Genomic DNA, 23,650 nt, shown 5'->3' with positions numbered 1-23,650 from the left:
TATTTTTTATTACAAATATTTGCAATGTAAAAAAGATAAAAGAAATAGTATTTTTCAGTTCACCTCATACAAGTACTGTAGTGCAATCTCTTTATTGTGAAAGTGAAACTTAAAACAGTGTGTGTTTTTGTTGCATTGTTTTGTTTTTGAGTGCAGTTATGTAACACTTTAGAGTCTGCTTGGTCCTACTTCTTGTTCAGCTAATTGCCAAGACAAACAAGTTTGTTTACATTTACGGGAGATAGTAGTGCCCACTTCTTATTTACAGTTTCACCTGAAGGCGAGAACAGGCGTTCTCATGGCACTGTTGTAGCTGGCGATGCAAGGTATTTACGTGCCAGGTATGCTAAATATTCGTATGCCCCTTCATGCTTCAATCACCATTCCAGAGAAAATGCTTCCATGCTGATGATGGGCTCAAGCAGGTAACGATCCAAAGCAGTGTGAACGGATGCATGTTCAGTTTCATCATCTGAGTCAGATGCCACCAACAGAATAGGGATTTTCTATTTTTGTAGTTCAGGTTCTGTAGTTTCTAAATGAGTGTTGCTGTTTTAAGACTTGTGACACCATATTACGCACCTCGTCCCTCTCAGATTTTGGAAGGCACTTCAGATTCTTAAACCATGGGTTGAATGCTGTAGCTACCCTAGAAATCTCATACTGGTACCTTATTTGCATTTTGTCAGATCAGCGGTGAAAGTGTTCTTAAATCGAATAACATATGCTCAATCGTCATTCGAGACTGCCATAACACGAAATATATGGCAGAATGGGTGTACAATCACAGAGCAGAAGACATACAATTCTCCCCCAAGAAGGCCAATCAAAATTTAATTAATGCATTATTTTTTTAACGAGTATTATGAGCATGGAAGTATTCTGTGCTGTAATTGAAATCAATATATTTGAAAATGTAAAAAAATAATCAAAATATTCATAATTTAAATTGTTCTATTGTTTAACATTGCGATTAAAATGATGCTTAATCGCAATTAATTTTTAATAGTTAATTTGTTGTGAGTTAATTGTGATTAATTAACAGCCCTAGCAAATAAATGTTCATTCTTATTCGCAGGGCGTTTTTTAAAAAGAGAGCCCTTTGCTTGTTGATGCCTCAGTCAGAAGGCTAGCTTTTCAGTTTCCATTCTTTCAGAAGGGAAGAGGAAGAAGATCTTTTAAATTAACAAATTATTGGCACATGTATGTATACAATCACATAGGCTACCAAGTCACTTATTTAGATATTTAGGTATATACTCTTGACACGAAGTAATCAGCAGTAACTGTGTGTAATACACAAAATTAATGCTAACAGAAAAGAAGTATGACATCTGTTCTGTGAACAGTCAAGCCAATTAAAGGGTAACAGATTCCAGAATAGACACAAAATTGACACACCTCCAGACAATCACTTACTTCATTCTCTTTAAGGTTTATTGAGATCCAGAATTTTAATACAGAAGGCATTGCTCTGAAAAGCAAATCTGTAAAAATGGCATTATGGGATTTCATGTTTGTGTGTCATAACTTCAATATCAAATGTGTGCAGTTTACAAGGGAAATTGTTTCCTTTGCTCTAGTTTCAGACTCCACCTATGATATGAAATACAAACGGGCTCCTCTTGCTTTTTTGCAATGTCTAATAAAGGCTGAATTCTGCTTCTAGTTGTGTGCATACCACGACTTGTTTCCAGATTATCATGAGTGAACCCTGTGGAATCTTGTTGCCTTTAAAGGGATTTCAAATATGTTAGAATTTTGTTGATGCACAAGAAGAAATTGACTCCAGCTCTCCCTGTCAGCTTTGTGGCTCTGCAGGGCTAACTGGAGTAAAAAGCTGTCACCATTTGTTATTTTGATCACTAACATAAATAGATATGATTCTGAATACACACAGGCAAAACACCTGCTGATTGAGAAGGGGCCAGTTTTACACAGTGGCTTTTCAGAGTACAGCTGTACACTAAAGCAGGGGTAGGCAACTTATGGCACCGGTGCTGAAGGCGGCACGCAAGCTGATTTTCAGTGACACTCTCACTACCTGGGTCCTGGCCACAGGTCCAGGGGGCTCTGCATTGTACTTGAATTTTAAATGAAGCTTCTTAAACATTTTAAAAACCTTATTTACTTTACATACAACGATAGTTTAGTTATATATTATAGACTTATAGAAAGAGACCTTCTACAAACGTTAACATGTATTACTGGCACACGAAACCTTAAATTAGAGTGACTAAATGAAGACTCGGCAGAGCACTTCGGAAAGGTTGCTGACCCCTGTACTAAAGGATCCATTAAATGAAGGAGAGAAGCTATCAGTTCTTCAAAGATGTAACTCTCAATAATATTACTTAGTCAAGAGGTTCTTATGGAATACATATTTAGACTTAATTTACATGCAACCAATATTTTCATGCCATTTTGTAAACTTTTACATTCATATTTCACATTCATTCTCAACTATTTAAAAGTCCTTTCCGTACTATAATTGTCAGCTTGTGGTAATAAAGCGTAACACAACTACTTTCAAAATTTGTCGTGATATTGTTGCCCACTGTATAACTTCTAAAACTAATTTGACAGTCATAATTCTGTAGGGGTCTAAACATGCTATGATGTTGGTTCAACTGGTTTCATTGTAATGGGACAGGACACTGTAGGCTTAGTGGCAGAACTCTTAAGTTTTCTGAGGGAGTTCTCAATCACCTTTCTTGTTGGAATTGAGTTGTGAGAGTGGCTGCTTCCCAAAAAAGGAAGAAAACATGGAAGTTTACTATGAATGCATCTGTGTTTAAGTTAATAAGTGAGTCTCTGGGTAGATGTACTTACGATGGCATTGATGGAGATTAATCAAATGTACACGGGTGCATACACTCTGTGTATGCGTGAGATTCCATTACAGATACATGAACTGAATGTACATTCAAACATAAGTGCCATGTGTCTATCATACATAAAGTTCTGTGCAAACCTGTGGGAAGGATCACAACAGTTCAAATAATATGTGTATGTATTTGGAGACATGCATGATCAGAAATGCTCATGAATTTAATTCACTGTGCAATTTTAGATGTTTCAAGGTGTGATCAGTTACCAGACTTCTGAAATTCTTGTAAGGGTGTGGATGTATATGTTCCATAGTGCCATACATAGGGCTGTCACATCTTAGATCCCAGTCCTACAAACAGTTATGGTGTATAAATGTTTGGAGTATTCAGGACTTCCTTTGTTCTGTGATTGAGAAATCCAAAGCACATCTAAACTCATTTTTGGAGTTAGTGTACATTCTCTAACAAAGTGGTGAAAACAGTTTAACCTGACATGACTGTGTACTTTAAGCCACAATAAGAGAAACTGTTTTTTGTATGGATAAGAGCAAAGAGTGGTTTTCTACGTAGTGTGCCCTGATGGATTGAGGCTTCCTGGTAGTAAACTTCACTTTGGGGCATCTGGACTTCTTGTTTGTGAAATATATTTCTGTGCAAATTGTTTGACAGCTCCATTGCTTAACCTATAAATTGCTAAAAGGATTATTTTGTTAAATTCTCCAGACTATTAATATTGAAAATCTGGAGATTTCCAAAATTATATCGTGGTCAGGCTGCAAAATCAGCCTATAAATTTAACACAAATCAACTGGCAAACATGATACACATCGGATTCATCCAGCATACATGCAGAAGGCTTGGGGAAATAATTAATTGAATATCTTTAGCAAATTTGGCATAATTTACACCCAACAGCCTTCTGAAACAAAACACAAAGCCAACAAAATAAAACAACAAAAAACAAAACTGTAAATTACCAGTTTTCGGGATTGATTCTGAAAGATATTGAACAATTTGGCTCCAACCTTGCAAAATACTTAAGTACTTTTCTCAGTCAGGGCCTAAGTATGTGCTTAAAGCAATCTCGAGGACACCACCTATTCAGCACTGCTGCTGTTAGTAAAGTCTACAGATGGTGGCTAATGTTTTTCTTCTAATTTTACTGTCATATTTATTCTTCAGTTTGGGTTCCAGTTCAACAAAGAAGTGATAACTAACTCAGGCTTTGAGCAGAGTGCTTAAGCATATTCTTAACTTTAAGAATCTGAGTAGTTCCGTGAAATAAGACCCCAATTCAGCATGGTACTTAAGCATATGCTTAAAGTTGCACACCTGGTTAAAAACCTTGCTGAACTTAGGCTTTATTTTCTGGGACTTTTCTCATGCTTAAAGATTTGCATGTGCTTAGTTGCCTTGCAATATCAATGTCTGAGTTCTTATATTTTCCCTTCAGTGTAGTTTCAGATTGGTGTCTAGGAAAAAGGAAACTGGAACGATGCAAAAAGACATTAGAATATAAATAAGAAAAAGGACCAAGATTCTTCTTCGACTAGTGTCCATGTGGGTGTCTCACTTCAGGTATGCATGCACACTGTGCCTTTGATCAGATATTTTTGATAGCAGTGCCTGTTTGGCTCACAGATGCACCCTACACATCCTTGTGCCCCATACCGAGACTATATATGGCTGCGAGCGTGAAGCATTCGCAGTTCCTTCTCAATTGCCATTGGCCAGTTTAGTGTGTGCCTGTCCTCTCTCTAGAGTTTGAATAGCGTATAGTGTTAATTCATCAGTGGTTTGTGGGATACTTAATTGTATCTGGGATGCTGACTTTAAAGGATGCCTCTCCTGTAGAAAAGTGGTGCTCATCAGCGAGGGGCATTCTCAGTGTATTTGTTGCTTGGAAGACTCGCATATCCCCCACAAGTGCAAGATTTCCACTTCTTTTAGGGGAAGATTCTGTGAAAACAGGGAAATTAAGTATAGACTGCTAATGATGAGCAGGCCTTAAAACCATCTTTGGACCTAGGTACAGAGAATCTTCCTGTTACAGGGACTCTACCTCTGTAAGTGCTCTGTCTGTGTCAAGATCACTGTCACCAAGAGCTTCCACGATGAAGACTGTGGAGACCCCAGCCTCCCAACCTTCTCCATGAGTGAGGTACCTATAACCACTACTGCAGTACTGAGGGTTTCAAAGACTAAGGAAGGAGATTAGAGGAGCACAGTGGAGACTTCCTTCTCAGAGGATTCGGTCACCAGAGACCTCAGGCCCCAAAAAGATTGCTAATGAGGCTCTGAGCACTTGGGATACAGTGAAGCATTTCAAGACTTCAGTGAAGTTCCGTATTTCGGTGGTAAAGGGCATGGTACCAAAGACTGCTATCAACAGAGCCCATGATAGTAAGAGTCTGGCATCATAGGAATCTGCGGTACCCTCTGTGCCATAATCAATGTCTCAGACAAAGACATCGAGAACAACCTTGGTGCCCATTCCAAAATCTGTTGTGCTCTTAGTACCACATGTTACCTTAAAAGATCTCCTATTACCGAATGAGCTAGTGTGTCCCCTCCTTGCAACATCTGGACATCGCTTAGTATTGAGATCTGATTGGTCACTGACCACACATGTTGTAGTGAGACCCACCACTTCCCCAACTTCTGCTATTCAGGAAGTAGGGTTGTCACTTCCTGCACAATATGTGGAAGTGTGTTCAGACTCAGAGCTTTTGGCTCAAAGTGCTCCAGTTTACTCGAGGAGATGTTATTCTCCTCTGCATATGCCAGGCAGGCAGGATACATGACCTCTGCTTGTTGATACTTGAGACAACCACCGATGGCTATCTTCCCCCATGCCGTCTAGTCCTCCTCATTGGCCTTATTGGGACCCCTGGGCAGTGTACCTCTAGCAGTTTTGAGGGGTCCTGATTCAGCTTCATAAGAAACATAAAAGAGCTCTTTCTCCAGCACGGTCCACCTCTCCCCTCCACTCTGAATCAGCAAAGGAGACCTGTGAGCAGCAAGAGATGAGGGCGGAAAAGGTCACTCCCATACAATATCTCTTCATCATCACCTGATGAGGCAGTAAAAGCAGCAAGGAGTCCTGTGGCACCTTATAGACTGACAGACGTATTGGAGCATGAGCTCATGCTCCAATACGTCTGTCAGTCTATAAGGTGCCACAAGACTCTTTGCTGCTTTTACAGATCCAGACTAACACGGCTACCCCTCTGATACTTGATGAGGCAGTAATATCACCACCACCACCATTAGCTGATGACTTTTGTCAGTTCCAGGACCTGTTGAAGTGGGTGGTGGATATTCTTCAGATTCTCCTGGAAGAGGTACAGGATTCACATCACAAGCTCATGGACATATTGCATACCTCTACTTCAGCATGAGTGGCACTGCTGATTAAGTACTTTTAGAGCCAGCCAAGAGCCTCTGGCAGACTCCGGCAATGGCACCCCTACAGGCAAATGTGCCAATAAAACATACTACATCCTGGTGATGAAATCCAAGGGTTTTTTTCACACCAGCCACCAAATTCTCTGGTTGTAGATGCAGTTAATGAAAGGGGGAGATAACATGCTCAAATATCTACTCCATATAACGGACCTGAAGTGTTTGGACCTTCTTGGTCATAAAAGCTACTCTTTGACAATGTTACAGTTCAGGATAGCAAATCGCCACACCCTGAGGTTGAAATATGACTGCCTGAACTATGAGAAGTTTAATGCTTTTATTGACCATTTACAGTAGGAACACTGAGGTCAGTTTAGCTCCCAAAGTAAAGGTGGGTCTGCTCTTGGTGAAGATGTCTGCATCAAGTGAAGCTTAAAAGACAACACTGCAGTCTGGTCTATTTCCACCACAGCAGTGATGAGACAAACTTTCTGGCTTCAGTTGTCTAGTTTCCTGTGGGAAGTACAATTGGCTGTTGAAGACATTTAATGGCCACAACGTCTTTGCGGGCTCCACAGATGACTCACATCATACCCTAAAGGACTCGGAGTACACTTAGATCTTTGCACATAAACACACCTGCAAATAAAAGGAAATTTAGCATGTCTCAGTCGGCTCAAAGATCTTGTCCTGCTCAGTTTTTCCACCTTCCATAGACCATCTGAACCCCACTGGCTAAGATTTTTCTAAAAAGAAGCCAATGACTACCTCAACTGCTTCATCCCAGCTATCAGCATCTTCCAAAAACCAGTTCTGATGGTTTTGTGCAGAGTCTAAACCACCCAATGGTGAGGGTTCTTAACTGTACCATTCCACCCATTTTCCTCAGTTTCAACACTTCCCTCTCTGTATACTAACATGCCTGGTAGACTATAACATTAGACAGGTGAGTATGGGAAGTCATTAAATCTGGTTATATGATTGTTTGCCTCCATCCCATCCCATTTCCCCATCTCTCTTCAGGGAATCGTCTCATGATCAAAAGCAAGGACATGTCCACTGCTTCTGGGCAATGTAGCATCTTGCATTTTTGGTAACACAGAACACCAGATCACATTTTTGATGTCTCCAGGGGTGGCTCAGGACAGTTTGTGCCCAACACAAACAGTCTGAACAAACAGGTGTCTGTAACAAGTTGGATCCTGCAGTCACTCACCTGGTGGAAGGATCCTTTCAAGGTTTGTGCAGGAATCCCATTAATCCATAATTCTCTTATGGTCATGATAATATCAGACAGTTCCCTCTTGGGTGGGTGAGCGCATATGAGTCCTCACACAGCCCAAGGCAAATGGTCAAAGCAAAACCATGACTTGCATGTCAATCTGCTGGAGTTAAGGACTGTCAGAAATGCTTGCCTCCACTTTCTTCCCCTAATCAAAAACATTCAAGATCATCACAGACAACATAGGCTGTGTATATATTAGTAGTCAGGGTGGAGCGCATTCCCCCTCACTCTGCAAAGTGATAAAGCTTTGGAATTGGTGCGTAGCTAGTCAGATGGCCATTTCAGTTTTTTATGTCCCACATAGACAAAACACTATGGCATACTACCTCAGCAGACTGTTTTCCCTAAATTACAAATGTGAATTGGACTCTTTAGTCTTTAACAAAATATTCCTAGCTGGGGGTTTCCAGATGTTGACTTTTTCATCACTGTAGCCAACACAAACTGCAGAATAGTCTGTTCCAAAGGATAACTCAATCCAGAACCTCTAGGAGACACCTTTCCCATTACATGGACAAGGAATTTTTTTTTTTTTTGGTATGCATATCTACCAACTCCATTGCTTTTAAAGGTTCTTAGCAAGATCAAGTCAGACTAAGCCGGGGTCACTTGGTTTGCACCAGCCTGGCCAAAATGAGTTTGATTTCCTTACCTCATCAGACTCTCCTCTCATCCTCTGTGGAGGCTCCTGATCAGTTCTTGATTGTTGAATCTGAATGCAGGTAGAAGACTTCTCCCCAGTCTGAACATTCTACAACTCCAAGTATAGTTCCTCAGTGTTTCTTGGAACTAGAAGCATCCTGTTCATCAGAAGTAAAACATGTGCTGTTAAATAGCAGCAAGGACTCTACAAGACACACTTACCTTCAGAAATGGAGAAGGTATCGTCTTTGGTGTAACTGCCATCACCTTTCACCTATTCAGTTGTCTTTCCACAATCTTAGACTACCTATTGGAATTGAAGACATCAGATCTATACAAGTTCTATCAAGGTTCACTTAGCATCTATTCTCCTTTCAGTTTTCTTTCCTAAGCCACACCAGACTACACAGGAAGTCATCTTCCATATACTAGTTGTTAAAAGGACATTAGCCTTTTACTTGGACAGAACCAGACCATTCAAGAAGGTCCCTAGACTTTATTTCTATTGCAGATAGGTCTAGGGGATCCACTGTCTCCCTGCAGAGACTGTCTAAGTAGATCTCTGGATGTATTATTACCTGGTACGGCTTGGCTGATGCTCAGCCTCCCCTATGAGTTACTGCATGTTCTACTAGATTACAGTCATGATCTCTAGCCCTGCTCAAGGAAGTTCCAGTTGCTGAAAGCTGCAGTGTAGACCATGGTGCATGCAGTTTGGTAACACAGTTCTCTCCTTAGTGCTGGACTCTGTTTTGAATCTCTCATCTTCTTAAAGGAGTTACTACTCAGAAGTCACCTGAAATGGAGCACCTACAGGGACACTACTCAAAGAAGGAGAGGTTACTCACCTTGTGCAGTAACTAGAGTTCTTCCAGATGTCCCCCTATAGGTGTTCCTCTAGCTGCCCTCCTTCCCCTCTGACTCAGAGTTTTTCTGTGGGAAGAAACTCAGGGTGGTTCACCCATGCAGCCCTTTATAGCCTCGTTGCAGGGCATGAGGATGTGTAGGGCACTGCTACCAGAAATCTTTGAGCAAAGGCAAAGGTGCGCGCCTGAAGTTGAGCACCTGCAGGGGGACATGTCTCAAAGAACTCTAGTTACTTCAGAAGTTGAGTAACCTTCATTTTCTCTGACTGCATTGTCCAGGGTTAACTTTCATTGTCAGTAATGGGCATTCTCTGCTTTGAATGTCAGTACAGGATCATTTAATATAAACCGACATGATAGTATAGATTAATCTTCTCTTACACGTAACTTTTGTAAAGTTTCCACTTTCTTTTTCTACTCCTTCCTTTATAGGAAAACTCAGCACAGTTCTCTTGACCAGAGTTCTCCCCCACAAAGTGGAATATCGGGCACCTACAATCACCCTGTCCTGGGGATGTACGATTCCAAAGATGACTTTCCACTCCGAAAAACAGGTAAATCCTATATTAATGTTCTGTCTTACACCTTAAATATCTTTACTGTGGCAGTCTGTCCTTTTGTAAAAGGAGTAAATGTTAACTAAAATCATGGGTAATGTTTTTAACGTGTAATCCTTTTCTTTTTTTTTAACACCTCTACAGCACTGTAGAATTAATGAAAAGTGTTAGAATTTCACTAATCTTTAGTTTGGCCAGGCAGAAATTTATTAAGAATTATAAAAACTTCACAGGGAAGCATAATTTGTGAGTTTGTCATCCTCACAAGTGCAAAATTAAAACAGATTCTTCTTCGATCAATAAGTGTTTCATTGAATGAATGAGAAAAATGCATATTTCTTAATACTGTTTTAGGGGCTTTTTTGTTGTGTGTATGATATTATGCAAAAAATAATCATCTCTGCCAGTCAAAGCATGAGGATTTACAGTACGGTTACTGGCTCATACCTGTGTGTGGTTGTTTCTCAGCTGTGCTCTTCTCTGTGCTTTGACTGAGGGGCCAGTTATTTCTCAGCTCTATATTATTCCAATATCTGTTTTGTTTGGCTGCTTTCATCAACTCCACATCATATGCCTACACCCAACATGGAGTGTTGGCTTCTAACCTCAACAGCATAAAGATCTGAGTAAATACACCCTGATGCGCTCCCCTCGATTTCACTAACAGCCATGCTGGGAAGGACTGAGAACACAGTGCTGTGTCTTTAAAGTACCTTTTAAATAGGGAACTTGAAAATTACCTATTTAATTTTAAACGTCCCTATTTAAAGCGCTCTTTTTGATTTTTTTTGAGGGGAAAGGAAATGGCGGGGAAAGCTCATGCTTCAGGATTTCAGCAGGCTATCTACAGAGGTCGGGAAGAGATTTTTCTTCCCCCATGTCATATCTTCTTCCAGTGGAGTGTCAGAGTTGGCCACAGCTGGAGATGGGACATTGGACAGGGAGGGCCAGGGCTCTCAGATGGGCATTCTCTTTCTGAGGTGCTTGGCTGCCTGGTTATTGTTCACATGCTCAGGGTCTTAACTGATCACCAGCTGTGGTATCAGGAAGGAATTCTCCCCAACATCAGATTGGCAGTGATCTTGAGGGTGTTTAGCCTTCCTCTGCAGCATGTGGGCTGCCAAAATTAACTGGGTATGTTTCACTCAATCATCTCAAGCTCTGTTGCACTTCGATCCCTCCTGTGGCGCATAATAGTCTAGTTTCCTGTGGGCTGTAAAACTTTGGTCTCAGTTTGGTGGCGATGGCCTGTGATACAGTGGTGGTTAGACTAAATGATCTAGTTGTCCCTTCTGGCTGTAAACCCTGAGTCTAAAAGCAGAGGTGCATTTGAACAAAGGAGTTGTGTACAGAACTCACTTGGGCTTCTTTTGAAAACTGCCAGCCTACATGGCTATTTCTCTAACTGTATATACCATGCAAACCCATGCTCTCTGATTGGCTAACAACCACCAGCCAAAAATGTGCAATGATTTCCATAATCATGTTATGATTGTTTTACAGCAGCCATGTTGCAAATATGTTAAGCTCTGTGTTCTGATTACTGTGCTCTGATTAGCTGCCATATTTCAATTGCTGTGAAAAATTGGTTTGGAGGGGGAAGCAATAGACACCTATATAAAGAAAAAACAGTGAATATCAGGACTGTCCCTATAAAATCAGGGCATCTGATCACCCTAGACTGCCCCCTCCACTAGTGAATTGTAGTGCCCTTACTGGCATGCATTTATTTATATGGTCTGATCATGATAAGTGAGACTTATTTGTTTTAAGTATAGTGCCATTACAGTATTCCAATACTATTAACTCCTATATATAGTAAGTTAATTGTGCTTCAGTTAGCTTCCCCATTTGGAGCCAAAATAATCTGAAGTGTCAAGATGGGGAATGCTGTCTTAATAGTGTTGAACTACAGTTCCCTTAGGATGAACTGTCCCAAGGTTGCACACATGATTGGTATTGAGTTAGCATAAGTCCAGTAAATCAAGCTAGATCTTTGGTTCACTCCTACAGTTTGCATGTTTTGTTGAAAAATCTAGGTTTGGTCCTCTTGGACATCACGCTCATATCCACAGGGCTTCTGGATTCATTTTTCTGGCACAATTAAGGCAAGAGCAGACAGAAAAGACCTAATTTTATCTGATTTGTTTTGCATTATTTATTCTTGCTCCTGTTAGTACTGCATGACCCAGCATAGAGAAGAGAATGTGAGTGGGTTGTATTCCTTGTACTCAGCAATAGAACTCTTTACTAAGTTCCAATCAGTTAAATCCATGCAAACCCACTGAAGGTTAAAGGGTTACCCAGGTGTGACTGAGAGCTTCATATAACTTGTTGAACTTTTATTACAGAAGATACTACATGAGAAGAAAAATTTTAGCTTGACTTGGATCCGGGGTTGAGTTTGCAAGTCTAGCAGAAATTAAAAAGAAAATCTTTATTATGTAAATGAAAGAGAGAGAATAAATATTAAACATCCTATGCTGTTTTTTCAGTCATTTCTCAGAGAAGAACAGCATTTCTTTTAGTATTGGCCCATATGACAAAACTTTAAATAGGAGCAGACCAATCCACTTTGAAATTTAAATGCTACAGGTAAACACTAGCCAAGGCAATTGTACAATAAATCTGTATCTGTTCTGCTGCTGTGGAAGACTTTGACTTAGATACTATTTGTGTTTCCAAATGCATCCTGTTCCTCTGACATTTATAGCGAGCTTTGGGAAATCCTCTCTGAGTGTCCTGTTTTCTCTTTAGTTAGGCTCTATTTAAAGACTGCGTCTGTGAAAATATATGGGTATCGGTCCTTCGTGTTTTTGATGCACCATTGTTGTGACATATGGAAGATTAAGAAAAAGTTTGGGACTAACATATACATTTTTCTTGCAAAAGTTTTGCCTAAAAAGCTAGTTTATAGATGGAGTGTCCAATTATATTCTAACACCGTTCTGCATCTAATATAGTCTCCGCCCGCAGTGTTCTTAGTCACTTTTTTCAATCATTTAAATTGTTGTTTTTGTAAAGCCCTACAGCATCAGAATTTTAATGCAAATCATGTATAATAAATTAGTATGACAGCTGTCACTCTATTTGGTACTTATCTTTCTGTACACCATAGAACTTTAGAACAATATTTTTGTCAGCTAATTCCATTATATTTTTTGCACATTTCTCTTACATAAATAAACTGCTGTCATCCTGTGTAGCTGGAAAAGAGTTTCTAATTTTGTAGTTTCAAACAAGTTTTATCACAAAAGAAGCAGAAGGAGGGAAAGGCCAAAGAAAATAAATGTTAGTATAAGTAATACCAGTTTTAACATTACTAGTTCTGTGATTATAAAAATGATGCAACACTGACAAACATACAGATTTTCAGAGATAAGTATTAGCAGTCACCAGGAGGAGTCAGGAGAAACAACCTAATACCCAACTACAAGTGAAAGAATCAGACCCCAAATGGGAGGAATGAACTCTACTTGCTTTTATAGATGGAAGTAAGGAGGGGAGGGGGGAATGGGACTGCTCAGATTTCTACCTAAATGTGGGAAAATGTTGGTGATCCACTTGGTCTTAGAAGACTCATGGAATGGAGTCAATACTGTGATATTTTTGTCTGTGCTTATTCAGCTTTTCCACTTTCATTGCGTTCTTTGTGCCTTGATATTCCCAGAATAAAGAGAAAAGCGGTAAATTTTCATTTATTTCTAGAAGCCATGATTAGAGGCCCACAGAGGGGCTGTTACCAAACACAAAGAAGGTGTAGAGAAGCTGGATATTAGGCATAGATGTGGCAAAATAACAGAACCTCTCTTTGAGTGTAGCCTGTACACGAGCATCAAGAACCTTTACTAACTGCAGCCCTTCCAGGAAAAGGAAATAAGCCTAGGTTAATTGCTTAGACCCAATCAAGGAGGAAGTAGCTCTAGATAGGGTTTAATTTGGATTTCTCTAATGGAATTAGAAATAGAGTATGTCTTAAGGGCTGTGAGTCTTTTAATAGCAATTTTAGTCTGCCTCCTCAAATTCAGTTGTATGACTTTTTATTTATGCAAAGAATTAAATATTAGCATTTTTTTTCCTATGTGTGAGCAGGCAGTTCTATGTTTGCAAGAATAAGCAGGTGTCAGAGGGTTAGCTGTGTTAATCTGTATCCACAAAAACAACGAGGAGTCCGGTGGCACATTAAAGACTAACAGATTTATTTGGACATAAGCTTTCATGGATAAAAACCCACTTCTTCAGATGCATGGAGTGAAAATTACAGATGCAGGCATAAAAATATTGACACATGAAGGAGTACCACCAAGGAGTACCAAAAGAAACTACAGAATCTGCTCAAGAAACTCCCTGCTATAGCACAGGAACAAATCTACACAGACACACCCCCAGAGCCCTGACCAGGGTTATTCTGTCCGCTACCCTACCTCTTTACATCATTATTCCACACAAGGATGGACTACAAGCTGTCAGGAACAGTATCCCTGATGAGACCACAGCACACCTGCTGGCTGAACTTTGTGACTTTGTCCTAACCCACAACCATTTTAGATTTGGGGATAACTTGTGCCTTCAAGTCAGCAGCACTGCTATGAGTACCCACATAGCCCCACAGTATGCCAACATTTTTAGGGCTGACTTAGCAAAACGCTTCGTCAGCTCTCATCCCCTAGTGCCCCTCCTCTACTTGCGCTACATTGATGACATCTTCATCATATGGACCCATGGGAAGGAGGCCCTTGAGGAATTCCACCTGGATTTCAACAATTTCCACCCCACCTTCAGCCTCCGCCTGGACCAGCCCAAGCAAGAGATCCACTTCCTGGACACTACAGTGCAAATAAATGATAGTCATATAAACACCACCATATACCGGAAACCTACTGACTGCTATACATACCTTCATGCCTCCAGCTTCCATCCCGGGCACATCACACGATCCATTGTTTACAGCCAAGCCCTAAGATACAACCAAATTTGCTCCAATCCCTCAGACAGAGATAAACACCTACAGGATCTTTATCAAGCATTCTTAAAACTACAATACCCACCTGGGGAAGTGAGGAAACACATTGACAGAGCAAGACAGGTAGCCAGAAGTCACCTACTACAGGACAGGTCCAACATGGAAAATAACAGAACACCACTGGCCATCACGTACAGCCCCCAGCTAAAACCTTTCCAGCACATCATCAACGATCTACAACCTATGCTGGAAAACAGTCCCTCACTCTCACAGACCTTGGGAGGCAGGCCAGTCCTCGCTTACAGACATCCCCCAACCTGAAGCAAATACTCACCAGCAACTACACACCACATCACAGAAACACTAACCCAGGAACCAAACACTGTAACAAACCCCATTGTCTACTCTGTCCCCATATCTACTCTAGTGACACCATCAGAGGACCCAACCACATGAGCCATACCATCAGGGGCTGTCATAAATATAAAGGGAAGGGTAACAACCTTCCTGTATACAGTACTATAAAATCCCTCCTGGCCAGAGGCACAAAATCCTTTTACTTGTAAAGGGTTAAGAAGCACAGGTATTCTAGCTGGCACCTGATCAAGAGGACCAATAAGGAAACAAGATACTTTCAAATTGGGGTGGGCTTTGTCTTTTCTTTGTCTGTTCTGGGTACTTGCTGGAGACAGATTGTAAGAGTCCGGTGCTGGGGCTCGTCCTTCTCAGGCGCGCCGGGGAGCCAGGGTGCCTCCCTACCGGCAGCAATCCGTCCAGGGTCTAGACCCCTCAGCAGGGGCTGAGCAAACAGAGTCTCTAAACAAGGCAGAGTCCCGGCCCTTCAGGAGGGGCCGGGTAAACACGGAGTCTATAAGCCTAGCCCTGAAGCAGGGCGGGGCAGTAAGCAGTCAGGCTCAAGCCTTTCAGCAGGGCTGAGCAAACACAGGTAAGGGTCAGACCCTCAGGCAGGGGCTGAGCAGTGGGTTAAACAGTATAAAGGGCCTTCTCAGGCCAGGAGGGAAGGGGAGTCTGCCGCCCGTGGAAGGGTGGCAGGGAGAACGCAGGCCCTCCCACTCCACTGCGTTCCAGCCCGGGGCCCTAGCAGTGGCAAAGTGGGATCCTGGCGGCAACACACTGACATCGGTTTGGGGTCCCCTGGAGCCAGACTGGGGTCGGCTATCCCCGGGCCACTTCCAATCTCCCCCTCTCTAGGTACCTGTCTCTCGCCTGCGTTGTCTGGTGAGTCCCAGACCATGGGCTCCTCTGGGTACCGGGCGCAGGGAAGCTCAGGCAGCTCTTCTGGGTACCGGGCACAGGGCAGGCTCAGCCAGTGCTCTTCAGGGTAGTGAGCATGGGGCAGGCTGGGCCCGGTGGGAGCTCGAGCACCAGCGTCTATCCTCTCCGGCAGCCTGCGCCTAGCTGAGCACTGGGGCCGGGCCTTTATACTTCCTGTCCCGCCCCTGGACTTCCGGGAGGCGGGGACAGGCAGCGGTGGCTCTGCCCACTCCGGCATCAGTTCTGGCCCATCCTTAGGCGCTGCGGGGAGCCAGGGTGCCTCCCTACACAGATCAAGAAAGCAAGCAATCCAACTCAATTAGAATTAGTAAGTAATAGGAAGGGAATGCGTTAGCTTACTTTTATTTTGGCTTGTGATTTTATCTATGCTGAGAGAGAGGTGTATTCCTGGTTTTCTTTTTGTAACTTTAAAATTATGCCCAGAGGGAAATTCTCTGTATTTTGAAGCTGTTTGCCCTGTGAGATTATCTTCCATTCTAATTTTACAGAGGTGCTTCTTTTATCTTTTTTCTTTCTAATAAAGTTTGGATTTTTTAGTGTCCTAAAAAAGTCCAAGGTTGGTCTGTGCTCATCTTGTTAATTCTCAAGCCTCCCCAGGAAAGGGGTGTAGGGATTGGGGGGATATTAGGGGGCAGTAGGAACTCCAACTGGTCCTTTCCCTGAGTTTTGTCTAATCATTTGTTGGTGACAGCATTACCTAATCCAAGATACAAGAGTTTTTAACCTAACCTGGGTCCCCAGGTTGGAGAGGGAACGCTGACAGGGGCTCATTCACATGCACATCTACTAATGTGATATATGCTATCATGTGCCAGCAATGCCCCTCTGCCATGTACATTGATCAAACCAGACAGTCTCTACGTAAAAGAATAAATGGACACAAATCAGAGATTAGGAATGATAACATAAAAAAGCCAGTAGAGGAACACTTCAATCTCCGTGGACATTCTATAACAGATTTTAAAAGTAGCCCTCCTTCAATAAAAAAACTTCAGAAACAGACTTCAAAGAGAAACTGGGAGCTACAATCAATTTGCAAATTTAACACCATTAATTTGGGTTTGAATAGGGACTGGGAGTGGCCAGCTCACTACAAAAGCAATTTTCCCTCTCTTGGTATTGACACCTCCTCATCAATTATTGGGAGTGGACCACATCCACCCTGATTGAATTGGCCCTGTCAGCACTAGTTCTCCACTTGAAAGTAACTCCCTTCTCTTCATGTCAGTATATTTATGCCTGCATCTGTAATTTTCACTCCACGCGTCTGAAGAAGTGGGTTTTTCCCCCATGAAAGCTTATGCCCAAATAAATCTGTTAGTCTTTAAGGTGCCCCCAGACTCTTTGTTGTTTTTATACCATACACAGTAGGCATAATGGCATATGTGAGGAAAGAGGTGAGAGGAACAGGTTTTGTGCATGAATTTCACCATCTTCTCCATGTTCCTGTATTTTTCCTGGTATAAAACTAGGTTAATTTTGTTCTATTACATTTGGTTCAATCTACTATGAGCACTTTTGTATGGCTAGATCTTTTGAGATCAGGATTGTTAAGGAGTAGGAGCAGAGAGAGACATTGAGGAGATATTTCAGTTTTTGTCTCATTTTCCATTAAAGATGCCAGTTGTTAACCAAAATCACGATGGGATCCAAGTAGCTCTCGAGTCCATGTAATTCTATCAACAAGTGTTAAATTTAATTTAATGGTTCCTATTAGAACCTTTTCCATTGTTACTGTCAGGGTTCCTTCCCCACTCTGAATTCTAGGATACAGATGTATGGACCTGCATGAAAGCCCTCTAAGCTTATTTCTACTAGCTTAGGTTAAAACCTGGTACACTCCCACCACCAAGTGATTTAACAAGAAACAGGGAAAAGACCACTTGAAGTTCCTCTTCCCCCAAAATATCCCCCCCAAGCCCTTACACTCTTTACTGGGGAGGCCTGAGAATAATATCCTATCCAATTGGTTACAAAGTGATCAAAGACCCAAACCCCTGCATCTTTGGACAATGGAAAAATCAGTCAGGTTCTTAAGAGAAGGATTTTAATAAAAAGAAAAGGTAAAAATAATCTCTGTACAATCAGGATGGAAAATAACTTTACAGGGTAATCAGATTCAAAGAGCCCAGAGGAACTCCCTCTCGCCTTAGTTTCAAAGTTACAACAAAACAGGAATAAACCTCCCTCTAGCAAAGGGAACATTCATAAGTTGAGAAAACAAAGATAAACTAATACGCCTTGCCTGGTTGTTACCTACAAGTTTGAAATATGAGAGACTTGTTCAGAAAAACTGGAGAACATGATTTGATGTCCGGGGTCCTCTTAGTCCCAAGAGCGAACACCACACCACCACCAAAAAAAAAAAAGCACAAGAAAAACGCCTCCCCACCTCCCCCCCTGATTTGAAAAGTATCTGTGTCCCCACCATTGGGTCCTTTGGGTCAGATGTCAGCCAGGTTACCTGAGCTTCTTAACCCTTTAAAGGTAAAAGGATTTTGGTGCCTCTGGCTAGGAGGAATTTTATAGTATTGTATACAGGAGGATTGTTACCCTTCTCTTTATAGTTATGACAGGTACCCACAGGACAAGTAGTCATGAAGCATGTCAAGGGTCATTTTTCTAACCTAACATCCCAAAAATAAGGTTTAAAATTTGGCAAGGTAATTTTACCTTCTTCCCTAAAGCTGCAACGAACATTCCATTTGATTTTATGAGTCAAATTGTCAGCTGATATGAACTGGCTCAGCTACATTTAACTCATATTTTCAATTTTACTGGAATGTACTGAACTTTTTGAAGGTCTGAGAGGAATTTCAGGACACATAGTGGAAGCAATCTGACTGAATGGCAAGGGGTTATCAGTTTTGCTAAAAATATGACTCAGCCAGCTGCTAGTAATGCCATTCCATTCAGTGAGGTCATGATGCCATCAGTGGCAAGAAATGCTCAAAATTAGTTTTACGCAGTTGGGAAGGATCGAATTTATCTGGAGGCTGAGGTACTTAAATCCCTTTGGGACATTAGGGAAGAGGATTTAGCTACTTCGTATGAAACCTTCATGTCAGTAGTGAGAATCATGCCTCAAAACTTGGACACCTTCATCTTGAAACCATAATGAAAATCATAATCCTCTGAGATGTAAAAGAATCGAAATAGCCACTGTAGGACTAGTATGGAAGAAGAGCGTTCAAAGCTAATTTGTTCTTTTCCATCAGTCTTAATCTTATGGCTAAAAGATGTACTCAGAGGAAGCAGGCCAGAAGTTCCTATGTGGAGATGATTTTCATTCTATTCAACACTGGGCAACTGTGCCTATCACCCTATTTGAGCTGAAAAATGGCAAAGCAGGAGCCATTTGTTCGCAAACAAATATTAGTGTCTTTGAATAATGCTTGAGATACAGTTGCGGAGTACTTAAAAATGTTTCTTCTATTATGAGAGATTCTACCATTTCTAGTAGTAGTCCTCATCTCTCTAATAGACTTTCAGCTAGAACTGATAGAATATTTCAGAATGGTATGCAGTTTAAAGGTGCCCACTGTAGGATCCACCTTCCACCAGGTCTGGTGGGGAATAGTTAACCATTGACTTATATTGTCAGCTCTGTGACAAGGTCATTACTGATCATTTTTGGCCTCAGTCCTGCCAGTCAACCTGAGAGTAATTTAGAATAAGATTAATAGATTCATAGGTCCCAATGGCAGAAAGACCACTGTGATCATCTAGTCTGACCTTCTGTATAACACAAGCCATAGAACTTCCCCAAAATAATTCCTGTAGCAGATCTTTTAGAAAACCATCCAATCTTGATTTTAAAATTGTCAGTGATGGAGAATCCACCGTGTCCATTATCTGTGACCAGAAGGTAGGCGGTCAGGTCTAGCAGTTGGGCAGGAGTCAATCGTAGTGGTCAGCTCAGGGGTCAGAGCCTGAGACACTGTCGGGGGTAAGGTATAGGAGCAGAGACCTGGAGAAAGGCAGGAAAGTAGGAACTGGCAGTAAATCAGAGTTTGAGATACAGCAGGGACCAGGAACAAGCAGGAATGCAGGACTCAGGAGTCAAGTAAGCAAAAACCAGCCACATAGTAGCAGCCAGCCACGGATTCCTCTAGTTGCTTGTTCAACTTCCTGTGTTACTTCCTGGTTTATATCGAGCTCCTCAGCCTATTGGGGGTGCTGGATGTTTCCCCCAATAGGGAGCTTCAGGGGAAGGACCCTTTCTATGAGCTACCACTTCGCTGGTTCCCTTCTCTAAACTTGGAGAAGTGGTAGATACCCTGGAGGGTAGGGATAGGATACAGAAGGACCTAGACAAATTAGAGGACTGAGCCAAAAGAAACCTGATGTGGTTCAATAAGGACAAGTGCAGAGTCCTGCACTTAGGATGGAAGAATCCCATGCACTGCTACAGACTAGGGATCGAATGGCTAGGAAGCAGTTCTGCAGAAAAGGACCTAGGGTACAGTCGAACAAGAAGCTGGATATGAGTCACAGTGTGCCCTTGTTGCCAAGAAGGCTAATTGATTTAGGCTTATAAGTAGAGGCATTGCGCAGATCGGAGTTGATCATCCCCTCTATTCGACATTGGTGAAGCCTCATCTGGAATACTATGTCCAGTATGGGCCCTACACTACAAGAAGGGATGTGGGAAAATTGGAAGAGTTCAGCGGAGGGCAAACAAAATGATTAGGAGGCTGGAGCACATGACTTATGAGGAGCGGCTGAGGGAACTGGGATTTGTTTAGTCTGCAGAGAGAAGATGAGGGTGGATCTGAAGCTGCTTTCAACTACTTGAAAGAGGATTCCAAAAGAGATGATCTAGACTATTTCTGTGTCCCAATGACAGAACAAGAAGTAATGGTCTCAAGTTGCAGTGGGAAAGTTAGTTGGATTATTAGGAAAAACTTTTTCACTCAGAGAGGGGTGAAGCACTGGAATGGGTTCCCTAGGGAGGTGGTGGAATCTCCTTCCTTAGAGGTCTTTAAGGTCCGGCTTGACAAAGCCCTGACTGGGATGATTTAGTTGGGAATTGGTCCTGCTTTGAGCAGGGGGTTGGACTAGATGACCACCTGAGGTCCCTTCCAACCCTGATATTCTATGATTCTATGATTCTGGTTACTCAGGTGAGCTGCTGGTTCCCGGTCGTGGCTTGAGCACTGCCTGGGGACCCATGGGCCTGGGTTCAAGGCCCAGAATCCCTCACACCGTTGGTAAACTGTTCCAATGATGGTTACTCTCTCAATTAAATTTACATTTTTTTTGCATTTTGAATTTATCTAGTTTCAACTTCCAACCATTGGAGCATGTAATACCTTTCTCTGCCAGACTGAAGAGCCCATTATTAAATATTTGTTCCCAAGTAGCTATTTATAGACTGTGATCAAGTCTCTCCTTAACCTTCTCTTTGTTAAGCTAAATAGATTGAACTCCTTGAGTCTATCACTGTAAGGCAGGTTTTCTAATCCTTTAATTGATCTTACAACTCTTATCTGAACCCTTTCCAATTCATCAGAATCCTTCTTGAATTGTGTGCACCACAGCTGGACACAGTATTCCAGCAGCAGTTACATCAGTGCCAAATAGAGAGGGAAAATAACCTCTCTGCTCCTATTTGAGATTCCCCTATTTATACATCCCAGAATCACATTAGCTCTTTTGGCCACAGCATTGCACTAGGCATGCATGTTCAGGTGATTATCTACCACAATGCCCAAATCTTTTTTAAAGTCACTGCTTCCCCGTCCCCAATCCTGTAAGTATGGACTACATTTTTTGTTCCTAGCTATATACTGTGACAAAGCTCTGTCCTTGTCTCCGTGGGTCCCGCGTTCCCTTGCAGATTTCACTAGCCTCAGAGGCTCACTGTGACCTTCTATGTGGCCCTTCTCTCTAGTTCTTCATTTGGAAAAAAAATTCTGGAATCTCAATTTATCTTGAAAACCAGGGCATTTAATTTTCACTGCTTCTGAAACCCGCAAATACAGTTCTTAGGGTCAGAACTGGTTCCTTCCTGTTCTTTCTAGCTACTTCCCATGTCTCCCACATCTTTTATTTAAAAACTCTCTCCCCCGGCCTTCCTCAATTTCTCACTCTGACTTTGATGCTTATTTTTCCTCTCTATTCCATCCTAGCCAACATCTTGGCTTTAGGATTTTTACTGTGAAAATACATACTTTCTCCTGTTTGCTTTAGAAAATTCTTAAGAACCTGTAGGACAAATGTTAGAGCCCAACATCTCAAAGGTTATTTTAAACGTTAAAATTAAATTTCAAAATTGAGTAAATTATCACCCTGTTTTCACCAAACACTGCTGCTTCCTCCATCTCTCCATTTCTTAATTCCCTGTCAATACTGAAAACTCTCCCTTTCTCCTGCCTGTCATACACCTTGAGTCTTAGTCTTTCCATGATGTGAATCTCTGAGTCTCTTTGACTTGGCTGCCTCTGTCAGACCTCTACTTCTGTCCCTTACCTCCCCACCTTCCATCAACTCTATAGTTCAGTTCTCTGTCCTTTGCTCTCCTTAGACTACCCCCTTCTCCCCATAACAAATTCTGGCTGTTGCCACTGGGTGTCTTGCCCCTTTAAATGAAGCAGGTCCAGCTCCCCTGTGCCATTATAAGTGCTCCCAGCTTGGGCAGTTAAGAGGGCAGTGCATTACCTGGGACTGTAAAGGATCAGGGAGTACCAAAGAGGGAGGAGGTCCTAAGGAAGTTGTGGGAGAAGGCTGAAGGCAGCAGATGGGGTTGCCTGCTGATTTACAAGCCAGAGAGCCAAGCCTCAGAGCTGGAAAGGGATGAAAGCAAGGGAGCAGTGGAGGGACTTAACCCACTGATGTCTCCGTGCTTGTAGGACGTTGATGAAGGAAGGCTTACAACAGGAGAGCAACAGGTTTGCCAGCTGACATTCCCAAGCCAGAGTGAGGGTCAGAAAGGGCTGAAGGCAGAACAGCAGAGTGGCTATGATCTGCTGCTATGTCCATCTGGGAGAGCTGGAAGGCTGAGGGCCGTGGAAGCAGTGGAAAGGCATGCCTGCTGACCTGTCTGAGAGGAGAGATGAACTGAACAGGGAGAGTGATGGGTGCTTCTCTGGAGAGGAGGAACTCGCAGCAGAAAGGCTGCAGGGTTTCCCGCTGGGGAAAGCAGAGTTGCAATCCATCTGGTAGGGCTGGAATGACCATCTTGGCAGAAGAACAGGAGAGGACCAAAGAAGAGCCCTGGTACGATGAAGATGTTGGAGTGTGACACGTTATATCAGTGAACTAGATGTCATGGGCTTTTAAGGACTAAATATGCTTAGTATGACAAATGGACTATGTTTGGGGGACCTCACCCCAAGATTTTTTTTTTTTTTTTTTATGTAATAAACTATCCCCAAACAGTAGCATTATAAAGGCAAGAGAACCTGTCATGGAGTCCTTAGGTCCCTAAGAGGTGAAGTGGGACACTAACACTGGTGCGAGGGCACCAGACACAAGGGGTGGTGGGGGTTAAGGGGGAATCATTTGCACTGTCCCCTTACCTTCACTTGCTGCATTACTACTCTCACTTGCTAAGTGACCTCTGGAAGGCCCATTACTGTGCTGATGTCCAGTTAACTCTGATGCTGTATCTTAGTGTGCTCTGCTGCCCAGGATTTCACCAATTATTCTAAAGCCAGAACTGGCACCATTTGTTGTGCCAATTTCCCTTCACTTGGCAATTCTTCCAACCTTAGTCCCATACACCTCAGCCTTCGAGAGAATAAGGGACCCTGACTGTGTCTACCCCCCTCTAACTGATGATCCCTTGAATTAATCCGTCT

General features: G+C 42.2%; 1 protein-coding gene across 10 annotated transcripts in view; it reads left to right on the top strand.

Moving 5' to 3' along the window:
• Nucleotides 1-23,650, top strand: part of HDAC4 (histone deacetylase 4) — a 494,934-nt gene that overhangs the window by 292,021 nt on the left and 179,263 nt on the right. For all 10 annotated transcript variants that reach the window (XM_075069863.1, XM_075069860.1, XM_075069862.1 and 7 more), the window contains one exon: nucleotides 9,462-9,583. In XM_075069863.1, coding sequence (XP_074925964.1) covers nucleotides 9,462-9,583 — 122 coding nt within the window. The remainder of the gene's footprint in view (nucleotides 1-9,461; nucleotides 9,584-23,650) is intronic.

Source organism: Chelonoidis abingdonii, chromosome 10 (assembly GCF_003597395.2).
Source record: "Chelonoidis abingdonii isolate Lonesome George chromosome 10, CheloAbing_2.0, whole genome shotgun sequence".
Classification (NCBI taxonomy): Eukaryota; Metazoa; Chordata; order Testudines; family Testudinidae; genus Chelonoidis; species Chelonoidis abingdonii.
Note: the sequence above shows the minus strand (reverse complement) of the source record. Positions and strands in the feature narration are given on the sequence as shown.